Source organism: Camelus bactrianus, chromosome 5 (assembly GCF_048773025.1).
Source record: "Camelus bactrianus isolate YW-2024 breed Bactrian camel chromosome 5, ASM4877302v1, whole genome shotgun sequence".
In the NCBI taxonomy this organism is placed as follows: domain Eukaryota; kingdom Metazoa; phylum Chordata; class Mammalia; order Artiodactyla; family Camelidae; genus Camelus; species Camelus bactrianus.
This window is the reverse complement of record NC_133543.1, coordinates 12,542,596-12,566,173: the sequence shown is the minus strand read 5'-3', so window position 1 is coordinate 12,566,173 and position 23,578 is coordinate 12,542,596. Positions and strand designations below refer to the sequence as shown.

Genomic DNA, 23,578 nt, shown 5'->3' with positions numbered 1-23,578 from the left:
ATAAATGAGTATTTTCTTTTTTAAAAACTATTTAAATAGCAATTGCATAAAGTAACATGTATATAATGTAGGGTTGGGCCTGTAATAAATAAGAAATGTAATATATGTATAATACATTTTCCAATGACAGTACAAAGAAGGTATGTGGGAACAAAGCTGTATTACACTAAGGAAGTAACTTCAGATGGTAAAGTAGTAATTATAACAATATATTGCTGGGGTTTAAGCATTAGTAAATACAATATGTATAACAATAATATTATAAAAAGGGAAAAATAACAGAGCTACACTAACATTTCTACATAGCATTGCAATTAAGCTATTGTAATCTGAAGCCGATTCTGGCTAAGTTATACGTGGTAAACCCTAGAGTAAACACTAAAATAAATAAATAAATAAATAAATAAATAAATAAATACATACATACATACATACATACATACATACATACACACACACACATACACACGCACATATATAGTGAAAATATTATTAAAGAAGCTAAAATGGACAGACTATTAAAAATAACTATAATAATTTGCTAATGGATAGACAGGTAAAAAGACATGAAGTCTAACATCAAAAACATAAAATGCGGGGAGGGGGAGAGCAAAAATGTATAACTTTAGTATGTATTTGAAGTTATCAGCTTAAGATAGTATAAGATATTTTATGTAAGTCTCATTGGTAACCCATAAAGCAAAAAGATACATTAGATACACAAGAATTTTTTTAAAAAAGTAATCTAAACATGCCACAACAGAAAATCATCAAATCACAAAGGAAGAGAGCAAGAAAAGGAAAAAAGGAACGATAAAACAGTCAGAAGACACTGAATGAAATGGCAGTAGTAAGTCCATGTTCGTCAATATTTACTTTAAATGTAAAGGGACTCAATTCTCCAACCAAAAGACAAAATGGCTGGAAAAAGACAAGACTGAACTACATGCTGCCTGCGAGACTCACTCAGCTTTTAGGACACATGCAGACTGAAAAAAGGGAACAGAAAAAGATATTCCATGTAAATGGAAATCAAATGAAAGCAGAGGTAGCTATATTTATAATAAAAGAAAATAGACCTTAAGCCAAAAACTGCAGTAAGGTACAAAGAAAGTCATTACGTAATGATAAAAGTTACTCCAACAAGAGGATCTAACATTTATAAATATTTATGCACCCAACATCAGAGCTCCTAAATATATAAAGCAAATATTAACAGACCTGAAGGAAGAAATAATATATCAATACATCAACAGCAGGGGACTTTAATATCTCACTTTCAATAATGAAAAGATTATCCAAACAAAAAAAATCAGTAAGGAAACAATGGACTTAAACCACACATTAGACCAAGTAGACTTAACAGAACATTCCATCCAACAGCAGCAGAGTACATATTCTCAAGCACACATGGAACAATCTCCAGTATAGATCATATACTAGGCCACAAAACACACCTTAAAGAATTTTTAAAAAGACCAAAATTATATGAAACATATTTTCAGAACACAATGGTATGATACTAGAAGCCAGTTACAAAAAGAAAACTGAAAAATTCACAAATTAAGTACATATAAAACATCATGTTACTGAACAACCAACAGGTCAAAGAAGAATTAAAAAATATCTTGAGAGAAATGAAAATGGAAATACAACAAATGGGATGAATAAAACTTATGAGATACAGCAAACCAATTCTAAGAGAGAAGTTTATAGCAATAAATGCCTGCATTAAGGAAAAAGAAATATCTTAAATAACAACTTTACACCTCAAGGAACTAGAAAAAAGAACAAAGTTCAAGGTTTTTAGAAGAAAATAACAGAAAACAGAGCAGACATAAATGAAAGATACAAAGACCAACAAAAGCAGATAAAACCTTTAGCTAGACTTAAAAGAAAAAAAAAGAGGATGCAAAGAAATAAAACTATAAAAAGGAGACATTACAACAGATACCACATAAGCACAAAGGATCATAAAGAACTGAAAACAACTGTATGCCAAAAAATTTGACAATCTAGAAGAAGTGGATAAATTCCTAGAAACATACAACCTATTAAGAAGAAACAGAAAATCTGAACAGACTGATTACTGTAAGGAGACTAAGTCAGCAATCAAAAACCTTTCAACATAGAAAAGTCCAGGACCAGATGTACTTCACTGGTGAATTCTACCAAACATTTAAAGAAGAATTAATACAGTCCTCCTCAAATGCTGCCAAAAAACAAACTCATCTTATGAAGTCAGCATTACCCTAATACCAAAACCAGACACAAGAAAAGAAAATCACAGGCTAACATCCCTGATGAACACAGAAACAAGAATCCTTGACAAAATATTAGCAAACCAAATTCAACAATACATTAAAAAAATCCTACACCATGGTCAAATGGGTTTTATTCCAGGGACGCAAGTATGGGTAAACATCCACTAGTTAATCAATGTGACACACCTCATTAACAAATGGCTAAAAATCACATGATCATCTAAATAAACGTAAAAAAAAAAAGTGACGAAATTCAACATTGATTCCTGATAAAAACTCTCAACAAATTGGGTAAAAGAAAGAATGTACTCAACATAATAAAGGCCATCTGACAAGCCCAAAACAACATCACACTCAAGAGTGAGAAGCTGAAAGCTTTTCCTCTAAGATCACAAAGAATTAAACAGTCTAAATGTTAACTAGGAATCAGTAATGGTCCATTCATATTACGAACTATTATGCAACCATTAAAAATTACACTCAGTGAGAATTTTTAATGACATGAGGAAATACTTAAGTATAATCCTGATTAAGTGAAGAGATAAAAATAGGTATGAAATATACACAGTAAAATCTCAAGTAACTTGAAGTGTACATATACATTATATATAAGAAGGGGAACAAAAGTACAGAAGAAATAACATTAAAAAGTTTAGTCATTTCCACGATAGGAGTATGCTGACTTCTATTTTTTTCTTTAGACTTTTAGATGATTTCCAAATTTTCAACATGCACATTTATTTATTTAGAATCCATCTCGTCACAAAAAAGTAGTTGAAAAAAAGAAAGCCAACATTAACTACACTTAAAACTGAAGCATGAGTCAAATCTCCTAATGCTATTTGCCAAAGTGGAAAGTTAAGACATCACACACTAAGCACACTGCAGCAATGTTTACATTATCAAATAATTTCTACCTATCAATTGTATATTAATTAGAATTCAGTCTAAATGCGTTAAGGGCATACAGAAAAACTGAATGACATCAAAATAATGAAAAGATAAGCCTTCCTCCCAGTCCATCTGGCCTCTGATCTCATCTGCCCCTACTTACTCTAGCCAGTGGTTTCCACCTTAGGACCTTTGCTTGGAATGTTCTTCCCCTACAGAGCCACGTGGCTATTCCTTCACCTCCTTTCACGTCTTGATTCAAATGTCACGCTTTCAATAAGGCCTACATGTACCACCCTGTCTAACACCAAAACCTGCCCTCTGTCCTGCCACCCTTCACTTTGTTCCTTCCTCTCTCTCGGCAGCATTTATCATTTTCTAACAAACTACATTTAAAAAAGTGTCCATTACTTAATGTCTTTCTCCTCCTACTGCAAAGTAAATCCAGGAAGAGGATTTTGGTGGCAGTGGAACCTCCCGATTTGGTCACCGATATGTCAAAGGAGTCTGACACACAGCAGGTGCTCAATAAATATTTGTTGGATACATGCATGTACTAATGATCTGTCAAGGGACAGAGTCAATAACACAATCTCTAACAACTGCATCTACCGCTTAAAATCAGACAATTTTCTGTTGCATGTGCAGTCAAACAAAATATATGGCATGAGTTCTTAAAAGAAAGTTTGGCCATCTTTATCATTCCTCCGTGTTTCAGTTTGTGTTTACTGAAAACTTGTAGCCGACTTATTGGAAAAGTCCCAATTTAATTTTGTTAACATTGTGCAGTACAGATTGTATAACCAAGGAAGCAAATTAAACAGTTTAAAGAATATTTATGTAACAGGCCAAATATGTTGAAATGCTATACACAAGACCCAGTTCTATTCTGGATTATTAAGCAAAAACAGCTTCTAAAATTATGTTTGCTGTTATTACATACCTATATACATTGGAACAGTTCATATCGAGAAAGTCCAAATCCTGATACAAATTTAATAGGTGATAACCCCCATAAATTTCGATTTCAACTGCTATTTTTTTAGATTGCAAATGCTCATTGTTCCACTAAGACAGCATTCTGGGAATAGGGAAGCCTAGCCAAATATCAAAGGCCTGGCCTATTTTCTGAATCAATAACCACAGTTCAAACTGCCTAATATTGGAAATGGGACTCAATCAGAACTTAATTCCCTGTGATTTCATAAATAACCAGGCTATCCCTATTTATTTATTTTTAAAGCAGTTCTCTATTATTTTATAATGCTTTACTCTCAGAGTTTGAGGTCTAGACCCCTTGACAGGGTCTCTACAACTCCTAAGTAAAACAGATCTCATAGAACGCAAGGGAAAAGGCTCCCCAAAGATGTTGTTCAGCCAATACCTCTGAATGACGTTCTACACTTCCAGTGTCTGATCCAGAGTGCTGCTCATTTACATCATCCTCAACGTCTGACCCTGAATCCCGTTCATCCTGTACTGGGGTAGCGCCACCATCATCTGCTCAAAAATAAAACAAAAACCCACTTAAGGTGTAAGATGGGTGACATCTACAACTGAAATGAACACAATGAATCAAGAACAATGTAAGAGCAAAGGTTACCACTCATGAAGCATAACTAACGATGCTAACTGGTGAACAAGGCAACACTATCATACTTATATGAATCATAAGCATCATAAGTATCACAACAATCATAACGTGTACTGTTGATAAATGTGGCAGTGAATACATCATTAAGGGAATATGACGCTTAAGAAATATCACTAAGGCCCAAGTCAACAAACTGTAGATCACAGCGTGCACTCTATTTCGACCTTCTGTTAAAATAACTGAGTCTATTCTCTCCATGGCACTTACTTACCACTTTCTAATGTACTACGTAACTTACCAAGTTAATTCTGTGTAATGTTGGTCTTTCCTCACTTGAATGCAAGTGCCAGAAGAGCAGGGATTCTTGTTCACTGCTGAATCCCTGGAGCCCAGAACACTGCCTGGGACGTGATGTACAGGAAGTATTCGTTTATGAGTGAAGAGCACAAGGCACTCCAGTTCAGAAATAGTGTAACCTCCTTAAAGTAAAGCTTACACGACTATACTACTACAAAACGAACTGCTACCTGCTTTTAACTGATACTTTAAAAATACAAAGCAAAATTGTACTGAGGAATTTAGGGCTGTTGGAGGATGTGGGTAGACCCGGTTAGATGTTTAATAAAAATAATACATTTTTAAATGAACCAGACAACTACAGGAAAACCAAATAACTGTGTAAGAATGGAATTACTATCATACTAATGAGCTACTCTACTTGGCTAAAGAGTAAAGAATATATATATATATATATAATATTTAATATATTTAATACTTTAATTATATAGTTAAAAGTTTTGAAATGCAACAATTATGCTCCAACGGTTAGAATAAGGGGGAGAAGAGGGTATAGATGAGGCTAAAATCTTGTCCCAGTGTAACAGGAAATCATTACAGAATGCCTAAAAATGATGCAGCAAGAGATAGGATAAATTAGGAATACAGAGGTAAACATCAAAAAGTGGCTAAAAGAATGAAAAAGTCAGGGAACTGCTAATTTTTCATGCCTTTCAGCACTTTATGTACACGTATTACATATGATTTTCGAATAATTTAAAAACAGAAATGCAAACTGTCTTGAAAACTTTAGGGAAACGTTTAAAGCAGAACAGCAGGGTATGTTTGGAAATGTGCACTCATTACTATTCGCTGTCATATAATAAGAAGTGAACCCGAAACAGAAAAGAGGTTAACGTTTAGAAAATTATTTAAGCATTTTTAATTTAGAATACTCAATGGAACTAGGACACAAAGGGAAAGCAAACTTAACGTTTTTATTTCCCACAAGGTCCTGTCTTATTCCGTCTTTGGATCTCCGGTTACTAGCACTGTATTAGCTCAGGGGGGCCCGGTGTTTATTAAGTAAACAGGAAAGAAAGAACATACTTCAGTGAGCAGAAGAAAGATCTCAAGGTGAAGAAAAGGCACAAAACCCACCAGTAAGTCTCAGAGGTACGCGCCTTAAAGTATTTATACAACTCAAAAATAAGGGTTCTACGCTTTTTTTTTAATGGGAAAAACTAGTTTGCACGCGAGACCAAACTAGTCCCAACCCAGAGTGAAAAGTCTAGACAGGACACCTCCCTTGGATTCTCGAAAAACACACTCAACTCCTGAAAAAAAAAAAAAAATCCCCTATCAGGAGAGACCTTCCCCAGTACTTTCCACGCAGTGAGCGCTGAATATATGGAAGTGGCTTTCCAAGTTCACCGAAATCCTTCCCCGATTCAGAAGACGGCTGTCCCTCTAGAATCCCCTCTCCGAGGTTCTAACTTTGGGTCCGCAGCCGGCAGGCAGAAGGTCCGCGCTGGGCCTCACAGTCCCCAAAGGGCCCAACCCGGGGAGGGAACGTCTCCGGGGCCTCCCTCCCTTCCTGCGGGGTGCGAGGCCAAGCTCCGCCGAGTGACCGCTCCGCCCCCAGCCCTGTCCCTAGGTCCCGGCCCCACCTGACTGGTCGCCACCGTAATATTCCGAGTCCATGGCAGGCGGCTCTCGGCGGGGAGTGTCTGCGCCCCGCGCCGCCCCCGTCACCTCCTTCCCGGCGCGGTGACCACCGATGGCGCGGCCCAGCGCTCACAGGCTCCCGCCCGATCGGAGGGTTTGGAGGCTGCGGAGAGGAAGACAGCAGTAACTGCAGACGCCAACACTCGGACCTAGATATTCGGGCGCAAAAGGCAGGACCCGGCAGGCCGGCCAGGCGTGTGGGTCGGCGCTCTACTTCCCAGAAACACCTCTGGGGCCAAAATGGAGTCTACCCGCGACCCTCAAAAGAACGCAGCGCGCAGGCGCAGGCGCCCGTCATTCGGCCAATGAGAAGGCGCAGCGGTAATGACGCACTCCCGGCCGGAAGGGAGACTGCCGGGAAATTGAGGGAGCGCTCCGGTGGCAAAGACTTCCCTTGGAGGAAACAGGTCTGTTCCCCGTGGAGATGATGATGTTACTTTATTGGTTCTCCGTCCGCGCCTTTGTTTCAGCAACTTCTGAGCTACCCTTCCGAGAAAATGAAGAACTCCTAAAATTAAATTTTCCACCATGCGCCAGCATCGTTCCCGTCATGCAGCGAGGCGCTCGATTCCCGCCCTGAGGACGGGAGGCGGTGGCGCATTGCGCTCTGGGACTCGTAGTTCGGAGCCTGTGACTGGCCGGGAGGGTTGATGCGTTAGCGGCATGATCAAAAGGGCCCCTTGTCAAGGCCTCTTTCCTCCTTTCTTCTTTAGAATAACGACTTAATTTCCATCTTAAGAAGCCATTTGGTCAACAATAAGAAGTACAGGGTTTTGCCGCCAGAAGGGCCGTCTGATGAAGTCTTGGCAAGAGTGATATTGTTGAATTTTACTTGAGCCCTATAAGCTCCTGGGAAACATTGGTGGTTAAGAAACTTCCTGACCTATCAGTGTTCCCAGAACGGCTCACTGCAAGGAACATCCTTCTCCCTATCTCTTAGAGAAAACTCACTCTCCATTCTAAGTCCCATAAGACTTATAGATGACCCCCAAGGCCAAAGACCTTTCCCCTTTCTTCTGAACGTGCTCATAAGGTCAAGCTCAGATCCCCCAACTTCCTGTTCACGCCTTTGCCACTTCAAAACTAGCTAAATACAGAAATAAACATTTTCTCTTCACCTGACTGATGGAAACTTCTGATTGCAAACCAATCCCTACTATAAATCACCCACCGTTCTCCCTACGAAAGCCAGAGACAAAACTACCTTGCCTAGGCACTCTGACCTTCGTATCTGGAGTGCTTTCTCTATTGCAGTACCCCAAATAAAGTGCACTTCCTTGCTCGTTTGTTTTTGTCTTAAATAAAGAGGACAATGTTACTGCCTTTTGGTTGGAGGAGAGCCAGAGGAAGTGTAAGCAAATATTCCCCAGGAGATGTAAACTTGCAGTTATAGGGCCTTTTGTTAGTTGGCAAAGCATACATCTTGGCCTGAATCTCTGGGCGTGTCTAGCCTGTTGTAAGGCCTCATGGGGGTGCCCTGAAAAGTCCACCTCCTATCTTGGAGTTGAGATATGTGGATTTTCTGATGCTAGCTCTGCTGTAAATTCTCAGAATGGCCTTATTTAATCTACATCCCAGCGTTGATAATCCTGGAACCCTTCGTTAGCCAGTCAGAACATGTTGGCAGAACCCAGTTCTCGGCTCCAGAAAAGGAAACATGAAGGGAAGGAGGAGAGAGGGCTCCTTTCTCTCTGGAAATTCTCATTTTCTTGCAAGAGATTTCGTGGGCGTTCTTTCCCTGTGTAGGGGAAACCAGCTTTGAATTCCAAGTCTGACCTTTAGTTGAAGGGATGACATCTCAGGCTGTTGTGAGAATCATAAGAGCAAGGAATTAAGTGTCTGGAACCAAAGGTACAGAATTTAAATATTCACGTCCTTCCATTTGGTAGAAGAGACCCCAGGATCTAAGCCCTCTTCTAAAGCGAGTGCATGAGGGTGTACCCGTGAAAATAAGGCAAGGTGAGTAGGGCAGAAGTCCAGGAAGAGGTTCAGTGGGAGGGAACCCAGTGCAAATCCTGCTAATACAAGTGTTGTAATTTCGCCAAAGGTACATGACAACATCCATAAAAGTAATTGGGCTAAACAATGCAATTACAAGAGAATAGTTGCTGAATTTTAACATAAAGATTTTAACTGTCCTGGTGGTTTGGAGAATGGAGAGGTTGAAGCAGACTGAACACACAGCAATGTGCTGAGCCCCAGAAGGCTGCAAGAAAGAGTCAGATCTAGTTTTTGTACTGAAGAAGCCAATAATTTAGTGATACGGGGCACAGTTTTTGAAATACACATGGAGTCTTAGTTAAAGTGTTGCACTTGTAAATGCAAGCACAGCTCCAGGAGAGTTTTCTAGAGCCCCGCTTTCACCAGCCAGCTGTCCCTCAGAGCTCCCAGTGGAGAAATTCTGGAGCAACACAGATGTGCTTCTCTGAGTCTTGGCTGCTTTGACATTTTCCCAGTCCTCTTACCTGACTTCAGCCCCAGCACAGCTGGTCCATGCTGGTGGGGGCAGAGAGACACCCAGAAGGGAGGCTGTTTTTCACACCAAGGATACTAAGGGCAGAGAAGAGAGGAAGGGAGAGGTGAGCTTGGAGCGTTCCAGAACTCTCTTTCCCTTGACTGATAACCCAGAGACACTGAGTATCCTTGGTGGTTGTAGGATTTATTCTGCCAGACACTGTCACTTGCTGAATGTATCTGGGAGTGAAATGACACATGATACAAGGAACAGTCCGGCACCGGCAGAGCTTCAGGCTGGGAGCTGAGACATCTGGGTTCTAGGTCAAGCTCTGAGTTTACCGTGTCAAATGAAGGAGTCTGAATCAGATTTCAAGTCTCCTTAGTTTCATTATTCTATGTCAGAGAACAAGTCTCCCAAGTCTGACCCTCCTTCCTGTGCTTGAGCCCATAGAGGGCGCTGCCGGTGAAGGAACCAGTGAAACAAGGGCGTTCTAAACCTGCTCCCTGGCTGTGTGTGCTGTTCTCACACATCCCAGCCTCACAGCTCACTAGGACACGTGCGAGATTTGTCCTGCCAAGTCGTCTGTGATAGTGAAAAGTGGGGCTCGCCTGAAAGCCCATTAATAGTGGATAATGAGTCACTAAACGTCAGTACCAAGGCACATCACACAGTCACTGATACAACTGAATTGGATCTTTAGCTCTCACATGGAAGGATGGCCAGAACATATCAAGTGAACAAAACAGTCATAGAAGACTACAAACAGTACAACTTTATTTATGTGAACAACCAAAACGGCAAACAAAAACCCAACCTAAAAATTCCTGAAATGAATAAAGTTGGGAAGGACTTTCCAACAAAGATTGAAAAGCCATAAAAGATTGAAAAATTTGGCCACATAAAAACAAAAACTTTAATCAACTATACTTCAATATAAATAAATAAATAAATAAATAAATAAATAAATAAGCAAGCAAGTAAATTAGTAAATAAAAACCTTAAAAGAATAAAAAGTAAAAGTAAAAACATGCATAGCAAAAGCATTGCACTATTAGCAAAACCAAAAGGTAAATGATTAGGAAGTAAAAAAAAAAAATTTTTTTTCAATTTGTATCATAGACCAAGGGCTAATCTCCCTAATGAGTATAGAGCTGCTAGAAATTGATAAGGCTAATGACTCAATAGGAAAATGGGCAAAGGATGTGACAATTCACAAAAGAGAAAATATTAATGGCTCTAAGATACAGGAAAAGATAGTCACCCTAAGATAAGATCAAAGCAAATTAAAATCATATTGAGATACTATTTTTCACTTCTCAGATTGCAAAAATCTGATAACATTCCACTGGTGAGGCCCTTTCATAAGGTGCTGTTGGGGATATACTAGTACAGCCTTCTACAGTAAGCAATCTGGCAATATTTATAAATATTACAAATGCATATGCCTATCAGCATAGCAATTTCACTTCAGAAAATGCATCCTACAAATACACTCGACTACAGAATTATTCACTGCAGCAAAATGCTGGAAATAACCCAAATGTGCAAACAGGAATGATCACAAAATTATGATACATCTGTACAATGGAATGTTATGTAGTTGTAATAAAAAGCAAGGAAACTCTCTTATGTACTGATACATAAAAAGATTTCTAAGCTGTAAAAAGATGCAAAGTGTAGAACAGTGTTAAGATGTGCCATCTTTTGTAAATAGGGGAGGATAACATGCATTTGTTGTTGCTTGTAACTATATTTTTAAAATTTGAAAATTGTATAAGAAACATATTGTCAGGGATGGGGGGAGGAAGACAAGGAAAGATAGCAGGAATAAGCTTTTAAGTTTTTTAATAACACAGAACACTTACCCTTACTCCACATGATAATTTTGTCATGTTGTATCTGGAAAAATTGGTAAGCAGAACATTATTTAAAATGGAGCCAGGAAATTACAAAAGAGAGCTCTTATACCCTACTGCTCCATGTCAACTGCAGACCCAACAGAAAGAGGAGCGTCTTTGCATCTCCAGCAGGAAGTTTACTCTTTACTACCTAGCAGGAGGAAGGAAGGGTTTCTGCTTGCCTGGCAACAGCCCAGCCAATAAAAGATGGTCACAACTCAACCGATGAAAAGCCACTGTGCTTCAAACTCCCAGTTCCTTCCAGTGGACTCTGTTTAACAGCCCCTCCCACTCCCCTTTCTCCTCTGTTATAGAACGCTTCTTTCCTTTGTTCTCTAGACTTGCCTGTGGTTTGCCACAGAGTGCATGTCCTGAGTTGCAATTCTTTGCTGTTTCTGAATAAACCCATTTTGCTGGTGAACTGGTTGTTTTATTGTTGTAGGTCAACATATCAAATAAGTTTACAGCCCCCTAATGGTTACAGCCCATAATTTGAAAACTGGAAGCGCTGGTCTCCAGTTGCCATGGTGTAAAAGCTACCCAGACCAGTTTGCCATGGTTGGGCCACATTGCTAGGCCCAATGATCCAGGCAGAGAGTTCTTCATGGATTCTGGTCTTGCTTTGTATAGAAACCATAGATGTGTGCCCTGCACTGAGCAAAGCCTACCTCAGTGCACAATTATTTGTGTGTGGCTGAAAATCATTCAAGTAACAAGAGGAGTCTTTGTTTTTGTATCGTTTTAGTTTGTTTTGGTTTGGGTTTGTGGTGAGCACCACATCACTGGAAGGGTGGGAGCAGCGACTACGGTGTGTCATCAAGGGTTTCTCCTCTACAGATTCAATGCAATCCCTCTCATAATCCCAGTGGCTTTGTTTTTTTCAGAAATGGAAAAACCCATCCTAAAATTCATATACAATTGCAAGGAACACCTGAAGAGTCAAAACGATCTTGAATAAGAATAAAGTTGGAGGACTTAAACTCCCTGATTTCAAAATTTACTACAAAGCTACATTAATCAAAACAGTATTGGCATAAGGATCAATATACAGACCAAATAGAATTGAGAATCCAAAAATAAGCCCCCATATCTATGGTCAACCGATTTTTGACAAGGGTGCCAAGACCATTCAATGGGGGAAAGAACAGTCTCTTCAACAAATGGTGCTGGAAAAACTGGTTATCTACATACCAAAAAAAAAATGAAGTTGGACCCTTATCTTACACCATATGCAAAAATTAACTCAAAATGGGTAAAGATCTAGATGTAAGAGTTAAGCTTTAAAACTTTTAGAAGAAAACATAGAAGCAAACCTATGTGACCTTGGATTTAGCAATGGTTTCTTAAATATGACACCAAAAGCATAGGCAAAAACAACAAAAAGAGGTAAAGTGGACTTCATTCAAACTAAAATTTCTGTACTTCAAAGGAGCACTATCAAGAGAGTAAAAAGACAGCCCACCAAATGGGAGAACATTTTGACAATTCATCTAGCTGATAAGGTCTTATTATCTAGACTATATGAAGAGCACCTACAATTCAGTAACAAGAGGACAAACAGCCCGGTTCAAAATGGGCAAAGAACTTGAACAGACATTTCTCTAGAGAAGACATACAAGTGGACAATAAGCACATGAAAAGATGCTCAGTGTCATTGGTCACTAGAAAAAATGCAAATCAAAACCACCATGGGATATACTTGACACCAACTAGAATGACTGCAATCGAAATAATAGAAACAAGTGTTGGTGAGGGGGTAGAGAAACTGAAATCTTTAAACAGTTGTTAGTGGGAATGTAAAATTGTGCAGCCACCGGGAAATAGTTTGGCCAGTCCTCAAAAAGTTAAACATAGGATGATCATACGACCCAACAAATCTCCTTGATATGGATCTCAAAAACTTGAAAGCAGTGGCTCAAATGGATTCTTTGGGGATTTTTGTTGTTTTTTAGAACAAAAATTAAATTTATTTATTTATTTATTTATTTAATTTTTTATTGAAGTGTAGTTGACTTACAATGTTAGTTTCAGGTGTACAGCAGTGATTCAGTTATACATATACATACGTATGTATTTTTTCTTTTCAGATTGTTTTCCATTATATGTTATTATAAGAAATTGACTATAGTTCCCTGTGCTATGGATTCTTTGTTTTTTAATACCCTTTTAATTTTGGAATAACTTCAGATTTATAGAAAATTTGCAAAGATAATATAGTTTTCATATATCCCTCATCCAATTTTCCATAATACTAACAACCTACATTACCATTTGCCATTATCTTTGTCAAAACCCAGAAACCAACACTGATACGTACTACTAACAAAACTCTAGACTTTATTTAGATTTCACCAGTTTTTCTACTAATGGCCTTTTTTTTTTTTTTTTTTTTTTGTCCCAGGACCCCATCTGTGATCCCACGCTGCATTTAATTGTCATGTCTCCTCAGTCTCCTCTGGTCTATGACAGTTTCCCAAACTTGCCTTGTTTTTCACAATCTTAAAAGTTTTGAGGCATCCTGGTCAGATATTTTGTAGAATGGCCCTCAATTTGATTTGCCTGATGTTTTTCTCAGTGTTAGACTGGGGTTACGGGTTTTGAGGAAGAAGATCACAGAGGTGAAGTACACTTCTCATCACAGCACATGAATATGACACTTCACAGAGGATGTTAAACTTGATCACTTGGTGTGTTAGTCTGCTAGGGCTGCTGTAACAAACATGACAGACTGGGCAGCTTAAATAAAAGGGATTTATTTTCTTACAGTTCTGGAAGCGGGAAGGCCAAGATCATCAGGGCAGCAGGGTTGGTTTCTTCTAAGGATTCTCTCCCTGGCTTGTAGATAGCAACGGTCTTCCTCTGTCTCTGCCTTGTCTCTCTTCATGTCTCTGTCCTAATCTCTAAGGGCATCAGTCAGGTTGGATTAGGGCTCCACCCTAATGACCTTATTTAACCTTAATTAATTCTTTAATGGTCCTGTCTCCAAACACAGTACATTCTGAGGTTTTGGAGGAGATAAGGTTTTAACATGCATTTTGGAGGCACACAATTCAGCTCATAACACTTAGTTAGGACAGTGGTTTCTATGTTTTTCTAATGGAAAGTTACTTTTTCCTTCTTCATACTTTATTATTTGGAAGTGAGTCACCAAGTCTAGTTTACAAGAGGAGATGTGTGGAGTTCTTTGATCAAGAACAATCTGATCCAGCAATCCCACTCCTGGGCATATATCCAGAGAAAACTCCAATTTGAAAAGATGCATGCACCCCAATGTTCATAGCAACACTATTTGCAATAGCCAAGACATGGAAGCAACCTAAATGTCCATTGACAGATGACTGGATAAAGAAGATGTGATATAGTTATACAATGGAATACTACTCAGCCATAAAAAAGAATAAAATGTCATCTGCAGCAACATGGATGGACCTGGAGATTAACATACTAAGTGAAGTAAGTCAGAAAAAGACAAATATATGATATCACTCATATATGGAATCTTAAAAATGATATAAATGAACTTATTTACAAAACAAAAACAATTCACAGACATAGAAAACCAACTTATGATTACCTGGAGGGGAAGGTAGTGGGGAGGGATAACTTGGGAGTTAGGGATTAGTAGATACAAACAACTGTATATAAAGTAAATAAACAACAAGGCCCTATGGTATAGTACGGGGAACTATATTCAATGCTTTTAATAACTTATAATGAAAAAGAACATATGTATGTTACTGACTCACTATGCTGTACACCAGAAAGTAACATAACATTGTAAGTCAACTATAATTCAATAAGAATTTTTAAAGTACAATCAGACAAGCAAGCAGAGGATTGCCTGGCAAGTTCTTTCCATTTGTCCAGTGTCTGTGCAAGAACCGTAGCTTCAGGTATCAGAACAAATGGGGTCAATATCATTGCTCCCGGCCCAAAAGGGGCTGCAGTTTCACTGGACAGCCAACCTCACAGTCCTGAAACAATTATGGTGAGGATGGTATAATTACCAGAAGCACATTCATCACTCAAGTGCATGGGTCTGAATCCTGGGTCTATCACTTTCTAGCTTGTGACATGGGACAAGTTGTGTAATGTCCCTGTTCTTCTGTGTCCTCATCTGTAAGTTAGGGGTAATAGTAGTGTTTATATCATAGAGTTGTTATGAGGAGTAAGTGTGTTTATGTGTAAATAGTGATTCCTGGGACATAATATATATGCTGGTCATTATTATTATTATCAGGCACTGGGAAGATACAAAAAAAAAATCTAACATATGATTCTTACTTGTAGAAACTTACAATCCATCAGGAAGCCCTACTCTGAAAAAAAAAATACATTCTGACTGGTAAATTACACGATTTGAGTCACAAGTGCCATCGAAATTAAAAGGTCGTCAAAGTCAGAGTGAACTGTAGCAGTCAGGGCCAACTTCCTGGGGGAGGAGTATTTGAGCTGATATTTGAAAGACAAAGGCAGATTTGGATGGGAGAGGCATCAGGTTTCATCACGGTGGGTTAATTAGTATAACAACAACCAATGTCAGTAACTTGAGACAAAAAAATTATTTCTTTCTCTTATAAATGGGTAGTGGGGTCGGTGGTGGGGTGGAGGTGGTTTTCTGCCTTTAGGAGTCATTCAGGAACCCAGGCTCTTTTCATATTGTGGCTCTGCTATCCCCTGGGGCCTCAGAATCCACTGCTATGCATGCTACTAGCAGCCAAGGGGAGAAGAAAGACAGTGCGGGAAGGCACCGGAGGTTTTAATGGGCCAGGCCTGGAAGTGAAACATCCTACTTACTCTCATTCAGAGGCTGATCCAAATTGTGAGTGAGGCTGGAAAGGGTATCCCAGCTGCAGGACCAGGAGGAAAAGAAACTGACCTTGGTACACGCAGAGATTTCCAGCCCTGGGAGAAGAAGTCCATCCTGTGGGGAGTGTGTAGCTCAGTGGTAGAGTGTGCGCTTAGCATGCACGAGGTCCTGTTCAATCCCCAGTCCCCCCATTCAAATAAATAAGTCAATAAATAAGCCTAATTTCCTCCATCCTAAACAAAAACAAGAAATAAATAAATTGAAAAAAAAAGAGAAATCCATCCTAATGCTTCTTTTTTTCAGAAGTAAAGCTTCTCTCCTTGGGCCTCTCACTCTCAGCCTCACCCAAGGGCTGGACACAGTATTGTTATCATCAGAATCAGCGTCATCAGCATCAATTCCTGGTTTATTGAGTTGCCACGTAATCAGGTTTTGCTTTCTCCTTGCATTCATTCAACATCCCCAGGGCAATCAAATTAGTCACCAGGATGCCATTGATCCTGGTCACGGGGCAGAGGTCCCCATGTTTATGACCAGTGCCCCGGGTTTAAATGCCATGGCCCAAGACTCAGATTTATTCACTCTCTATGGCTCTTAGATTTTGTGCCCGTACTGCTGCCTCCAGCAGACCTCTGGGTGGGTTACTCGAATGGGTTATGGGGATAAAGCACAATCAGGAATGAGTTGTTTTCTCCTGGACTGAGATGGTGGACGCCCACCCCACCCACCCCACCTCCCTCCGGCCCATCAGGACTTCGGATCTGAGCCCCGCCCATTCTAGCAATGTCAAGAAACAAACTCCTTCAAGAGCACATGCTTAGCATGTATGAGTCCTGGATTCAATCTTCTGTGCCACCATTAAATAAATAAACCCAGTAACCTCCCCCTGCTAAACAAAACAGAAATTCCTTCGAGCTATCTCAGCAATGGAGTGCGTAGCAGAATCTGGGTCTCCGCGGAGCCCAGCGCAGACAGCACAGAAAGTGGTCTCTGGGGCCATGTGGTCTCCACCTCCGTGGCTTTTCCACCTTACCCATCTCTCCTCCACCAGCACTTGGTTCCTGTCCCTGAAAGATGCTCTCGAGCTCAGGGTTGCTGCCCTGCAGTGGCCTCAGCTCTCCCTCAGAGCTAGTTCCTGCAGTTCCCTCCTAGTCCTAGGGGAGGGGAGGAACCTGACTGCCAACTGTGAGGACCCCCCCAGGCCTCTCTTCACCCAGGGAAAGGGGTGCCGCTGAGCAGGTATCTCCTGGGGACTCATCTTCCGCTCGCCTTCAAAGCTCTCACCCTCACTTCCAGGGACTGCCGGTCGCCTCCAGTCTGGCTTCTGCCAGTGCTCACTACCTGATGCCTCTTCCTTTGAAGGGTCTGTATTTGCCTCATAATGAAAATCCCCTCCTCATTCAAGTCCCAGCCCAAGCCAGCCGCCGCTGCTCCCAGGTGTTGCTGACCAGGGTTCCTGGATTCCTTAATCAATGGAAATTGGTAAGAGTCCAGACGAGAAATTCAGGCAAGTCTTTATTGGGACTCGTGCTGCAGCAAGAGGGAGTTAGAACAAGAAACAGCTGGCCTTGCTGGCTTCTTGAGTTGGGGTGAGCTGGTCCCCTAAATGGGGTGAGGTCCAGGGGTCGGGCTGGAGGGTGGCTCAGGTGGCCTGCCCACCCGCTTGGTGGCGCTGTGTGCAGGGGTCATGCAGGGTCCCCTGCTTTTGCTCCTGACACCTCAGAAGTGGCCATTGGGTTTTTGGTCTTTTTTGTATTTTATTGTTCATAATTTGCCGCACCTGCGCATGCACTCATTTATTTTTAGTCGCTTATAGTTTCTTTGTATTCTATTGCTTGAGGAGGGGTTTGTCTGGGCACAAGCACCGCAGCATAGGGTCCCAGGTCCCGGGTGCTGGCCTGTCTCACAGGAACCTGCTAGCCTTTAGTTCTAAGGCTTCCCGGCATCTCCTGGGGGTGTCCCTGATTAGGACATGGGGTGTTTGGGAGCAGAGCTCCTACGTGGGCTTCCTCGGAGTACCCGTGGTGCCTGGGAAGATGCTCGGCTCCCTGGATGCACGCACCACAGGGTTTGGTGGGTGGCCAGCAACAGGAGTGAGGAATCGGGCTCCAGTGGCCCGTGAGGACTCTGCTGAAGAGGCCGGGGTTAAAGATCGCCCAGCTGGGAGGCTCTGTGAGCGGCGGGGGGGCAGGAGCCCTGTGGGAGTGGGTGTGCCTGGAACCCAAGGACAAAGTCCTGTAATAAATTCCGTGGGCTCAGGAGACTCTGCCATTTCCTCTTGGAGCCCTTCTGCCTCTTCCTCCTCTCTCGTGCTCTCCCACACGCCCAGAGCCCCGGCACCGCCTCCTGGCCCCACTCTTTCAGGGTGCCCGGGGCGGAGGGGAAGGCAGTCAGCAAGACCCCCATCCCGATGAGGTAAGGGAATGCCTGGGGTCTTCTCCGCCTGCAGATGCACCAGGCCTGCGTTCTGCCCACTGGGAGGCTGGGAGGAGGGGCTCTGGGCAGGAGGTGGGTTGGGGGGCACAGACCTGGGGCAGTGCTGCACAGTTCTCCTGGGAACCAGGTGGGGAGAGCTTTGTCCCCACGGCCGGTGGAGAGCTAGAGACCCCCTCCTGGGGCCTGGAAATGAGAAACCAGCCCAGAGGTCCATTCCTGCAGCTGCAGGGCCGCTGCGGGGCTGAGCAGGACGAGAAGGAGGACAGGGGGGCTGTCCTGGGCCTCTGCTCTGGGAAGGTAGGCTCATGGGCGGAGGGGATGGAGGGTCTCGGGGTGGACTCTTGGGGCATGAAGGACAGCCTGGTGCCGATGACTGGGTACCTGGCAGATGTCTCCGTGCCTTACGTGGCATTTCACTGCTTCCTCACCGCCCGCTGGTGTGACTGCCTCCGTCTAGGACAGTGGGATTTGAGGTACCCCCAGGGAGGAGGCAGAGCCGGACTCTACTCCAAGGCTCGGCTTATCCCTGTCGCCTCTACTGTATTCTTGAATAATCACAGACAAATATGTTGTTAGTCCCATCAGAAAGGCCTGGGCCCCAGGGTGAGGCAGGACTCTGCTGGGCCTCGAAGCCTCCCCTGGGTGGAGCGTTGGGTTGTGAGGGGACAGGGACCGAGACGAGGGACACCACTGTGGGCATCTGTTCCCCATCACAGAGGAGGAAACCCAAGACACGGGGAGGGCCCGGCAGCTGGCAGGTGTGGGACCCCATTCTCAACCTCCCAACCCCACAACCAGGCCTCCCACTCAGCCTCCACTCCTTAACTCTGGACTCAAATTTTGTTCCAAACCATAAAGCCCTTGAACTCCATTCAGGATTTTATTTCAAAGAAAACCAAAACTCTGTGTGCAGCTCTCTGGGCCTGGAGCACACGCCGCCCCAAAGACTCTTTGTTCAGGACCCCTCAGCTCAACAGCCCTTCCCCTCCTCCTGGACCGCAGGTTGCTGAGCAGCTGGCTCTTGGCCACCTCCTCCACGGGGGACATCTGGGTGTGTCTTGGGCTCCACTGCACCCTCACTTCTGCACGGTCGGGCCCTCAGGGGTGTGCAGCTCCGTGCGGGGGTGACACCGCAGAGGCGAACATTTCCTACTTCCCGAGATGCATGCTTGGGACTTCGTGCTTTTCACATCTTACGAGGGCTCAGACCTCCGCCTTCTCACTCAGAGCGCATCACAAGCCTTCCAGGGAGGAAGAGCAGGAATTGTAGTACATTTTTCACAAAAGAGAACGTGGAGATGGAGGGAAAAATCCTTTGCCCGAGGCCCCTGGGTATGAGCGCCTTGAAGGCAGAGGCTGGACTCCCTCCGGGTTTCTCTGTACTCGCACCCACCCAGGGCCTGGCAGAGAGCGGGCCCTGGACAGAGGCATGTTGAATGGAGGAATGGTGTGGGAGAGGCAGAAGCAGAGGTGGGAGTGAAGTCATGTTTCCTAGTCCCAGGCCATTTTATTTTAGTTTTACTGAAGTCTAGTGGATTTACAATGTTGTGTTAGTTTCTGGTGTACAGCATAGTGATTTCAGTTATACATACATATTCCTTTATATTCTTTTTCGTTAAAGGTTATTGCAAGCTATTGAACATAGTTCCCTGTGCTATACAGTAGGACCTTGTTGTTTATCTATTTTATATATAGTAGTGTGTATCTGCAAATCTCGAACTCTCAATTTATCCCTTCCCATCCCCTTCCCCACCAGTAACCATAAGTTTGTTTTCTATGTCTGTGAGTCTGTTTCTCTATTGTAAATAAGTTCATTTGTGTTTTTTTTAGAGTCCACATATAAGTGTGTATCTCCTATATTTTAAAACCAAAATGGCATAACACTATAAAATATAGCTTGTTTTTATTATATATTCATGTATCCGCACATGTGCTAGATGGAACCATATGAAATTATCAATATTTGAATTTCTTTACTGTCTGGACCTGGGTGGTCCAGCTTGGATCCCTACCATCTGTTGGACTATGCTGACTTCCACTGAGTGGGGGCCCTTCCCACCTATACCAGCCCACACAGGCTTTGTTTTCCTTGGAGTGATGGGTTCCACACCAGGGCAGGAGAATAGGCAGTTAGCTGTTAACATAGCATGCCTTCCAAGTCTCTCAATTCCTCACCCAGCCCCAGATACATTTTTCCACCCAAAGGATGCTCAAATCCCTGCCTTGGGCAGTGCTTTGTCAGCCCGCCAGGATAGTGGCTCCTTCTGGGCTGGCAGCCCAAAGACCAGAGTCCCAATATGGGTTTTACTTCTTAGAGCCCATCTCATCAGTGCCCCACACAACACCTGGCACACAGCCCCCTGCCCACTCTGGCCCCTCCTGGTCCCAGCAACACTTAGATTTTCTCCCCAGCTCCACCTTCCCACTTGCCTTTCAGCATTGTCCTACCCACTCCCCCCTGGACTCCACTTCAGTGGTGCCCCAGAAACACATGTTAGTGGTGTGGCTCTGGGTCTCCGGCAGCACTAAGCAGGGCTTTGGGAACCAGCAGCTTACACTTCTCCCCTCAGGTGAGAGTCACCCAACTCTGATTCCTAAGATTAGCTAGGGCCAATGCAGATTCTGAACACCCAGAGGTTCAGCCACACTGACTTGCCTCAGAGCCGGTCACAGCTAAGAAAAAGAAAGCGTCTCACCTCCAAAAGGCAGGAACTTGAAAATACCCCATGGTTTCCCCTCAGAGGAAAACCCTCACCTGTCTTCCTGGAGAAGGATGGGGGCAGGGCTGCTTCCATCCCCCGAGTAGCCATTCATCCATCTACCCTCCCATCCATCTGCCCTCCCACCCACCCATTAATCCATCCACCCACCCACACATCTACCCATCCATCCACCCATCCATCCATCCATCCATTCAGCAAGCATATTGCGAGCTCCTCCTGGGATGAGTAAGACAGTTTCTCACAAGTGTGGGAGAAAACACATAATGACACAAAAACAGAAGTGAGTGGTAACGATTTGCAGCAACATAGATGAACCTGGAAAATGTCATTCTAAGTGAAGCAAAGCAGGCCAGAAAAAGAAAGAAAAATACCATGTGATATCACATATTTGTGGAATCTAAAAAAAAAAAAAAAAGACAAAGGAACTTATTTACAAAACAGAAACAGACTCACAGACATAGAAAACAAACTTATGGTTACCGGGGGAAAGGGGGTAGGAAGGGATAAATTGGAAGCTGTAGACTTGCAGATACTAACTACTATATGTAAAATATTTAAACAAGTTTCTACTGTACAGCACAGGGAACCATATTCAATATCTTGCAGCAACCTACGGTGAAGAAGAATATGAGAACGAATGTATGTTCCTATGTGTCTGAAGAATCGTGCTGTACACCAGAAATTGACACAACACTGTAAACTGACTGTACTTCAATACAAATATATTAAAATGTAAAAAAAAAATTCCAGTTTGAGATAGCCGAAAAAACCCCAACAAACAAAGAAGTGAATGATGATGTAGAAGGAACTGCTGCATGTGAGGTGTGAGTGCCTGGGTGTGCACGTGTATGTGTTCCTAACTCATTTCAGATCAAGGGCAGAGATACTAGGGTGAGAGAGGATATGGGGTGTTTCAGGAACTGCACACGCTGGGGGAAGAGGTGAGAGACAAGGCAGACTGAAAAGGAAGGCAGGTTGGGATCCTGAAGGACCTTGAATTCTGTAAAGTTACAGCACAGTCTTAGCTGTGGAGAGGCATGACATGACTGATTTTTTTCCATCTTCTAGAGATTACTTTAAATGAGAATGATTTTTGGAGAGAACAGAAATAGCAAGTCCACCTGGGAGGCTTGCATTCTCCCAAATAAAGGATGACTGGGGACTAATCAGGTGGAGAGAGAGGCTCGAAGTTTTCCTTTCTTTTAATGTCTTTTATCTAGTTTTGGTATTAGGGTAATGCTGGCCTCATAGAATAAGCTAGGAGGTGGTCTCTCTGATTCTGTCTCCTGGAAGATATTGTGGAGAATTTGTATCATTTTTCCCTTAAATGTTTGATAGACATCATCAGTGACACCATCAGAGCCTGGCACTTTCTTTTCTGAAATGTTGTTCATCATTAATTCAGTTTTTCTACTAGATACAGGCCTTTTTAGATGGTCTGTTTCTTCTTGTCTGAGTTTTGATAGATTGTGTCTTTCAGGGAATTGGTCCATTTCATCTAAGATACCAAATTTGTAGGGATAGAGTTGTTTATAATACTCCTTTATGACCCTTTTAATGACTATGAGACCAGTTATCCATCAGATGTCCCAGTTTTATTTCTGATACTAGAAATTTGTGTCTTCTCTCTTTTTTTCTTGGTTAGCTGACTAGAGGCTTGTCAGTCTAACTGATGTTTTCAAAGAACTAGATTTTGGTTTCATTGATTTTCTCTATTGATTTCCTGTTTTCAATTTCATGATTTCTCCTCTTATTTTTATTACTTATTTATTTTTCTTCTTGTGTTTGGATTATATTGCTCTTCTTTCTCTAGTTTCCCAAGGTGGAAGCTTAGATTATTAATTTTATGTCTTTATTCTTCTTAATTATATTTTTTATTGTTAAAATTTTTTAAAAATTAATTGAAGTATAGTTGAGTTGCAATATTATGTTGGTTTCAGTTGTATAACGTAGTGATTCAATATTTTTATAGATTATACTCCAGTTAAAGTTATTACAAAATAATGGCTATATTTCCCTGTGCTTTGCAATATATCCTTGTTGTTTATTTATTTTATTCGTAGTAGTTTATGTCTCTTAATCCCAAAACCCTATCTTGCCCCTCACCCACCTGTCTCCCCACTGGTAACCACTAGTTTGTTCTCTGTATCTGTGCATCTGTTTCTGTTTTGTAGTATTTGTTTATTTTATTTTTTAGATTCATCATCTAAGTGATAACACATAGTATTTGTCTTTCTCTATTTGATTTATTTCACTAAACATAATACTCTCTTGGTGCATCCAGGTTGTTGCAAATGGAAGAATTTCATTCATTTTATGAATGAGTAATTTTATGGCTGAGTAATTTTCCATTACACACACACACACACATACACACATACACACCCCATATGTTTTTTATCCACTCATCTGTTGATGGACACTTGGGTTGCTTTTACATCCTGACTATTATAAATAATGCTGCTATGAACATTGAGGTGCATTTACTTTTTGAATTAGC

The 23,578-nt window shown here is 42.0% G+C and overlaps 2 protein-coding genes across 6 annotated transcripts in view; one reads left to right on the top strand and one right to left on the bottom strand.

The window, feature by feature from the left end:
• The window catches only part of IWS1 (interacts with SUPT6H, CTD assembly factor 1), a 39,477-nt gene extending 32,476 nt beyond the window's left edge, over positions 1 to 7,001 (bottom strand). For all 5 annotated transcript variants that reach the window (XR_006724628.2, XR_006724629.2, XM_010954495.3 and 2 more), the window contains exons 1-2: positions 6,696 to 7,001; positions 4,540 to 4,655 (exon numbers count right to left, since the gene is read on the bottom strand). Coding sequence is in view for 3 of the 5 variants with exons in the window: in XM_010954495.3 (XP_010952797.1) it covers positions 4,540 to 4,655; positions 6,696 to 6,729 (150 nt within the window). In the remaining 2 variants the exon portion in view is untranslated. The remainder of the gene's footprint in view (positions 1 to 4,539; positions 4,656 to 6,695) is intronic.
• An 11,175-nt stretch (positions 7,002 to 18,176) lies between these two features.
• The window catches only part of MYO7B (myosin VIIB), an 89,304-nt gene continuing 83,902 nt past the window's right edge, over positions 18,177 to 23,578 (top strand). Inside the window, exon 1 of the mRNA XM_074363446.1 lies at positions 18,177 to 18,334. The gene's annotated coding sequence lies outside the window, so the exon portion shown is untranslated. The remainder of the gene's footprint in view (positions 18,335 to 23,578) is intronic.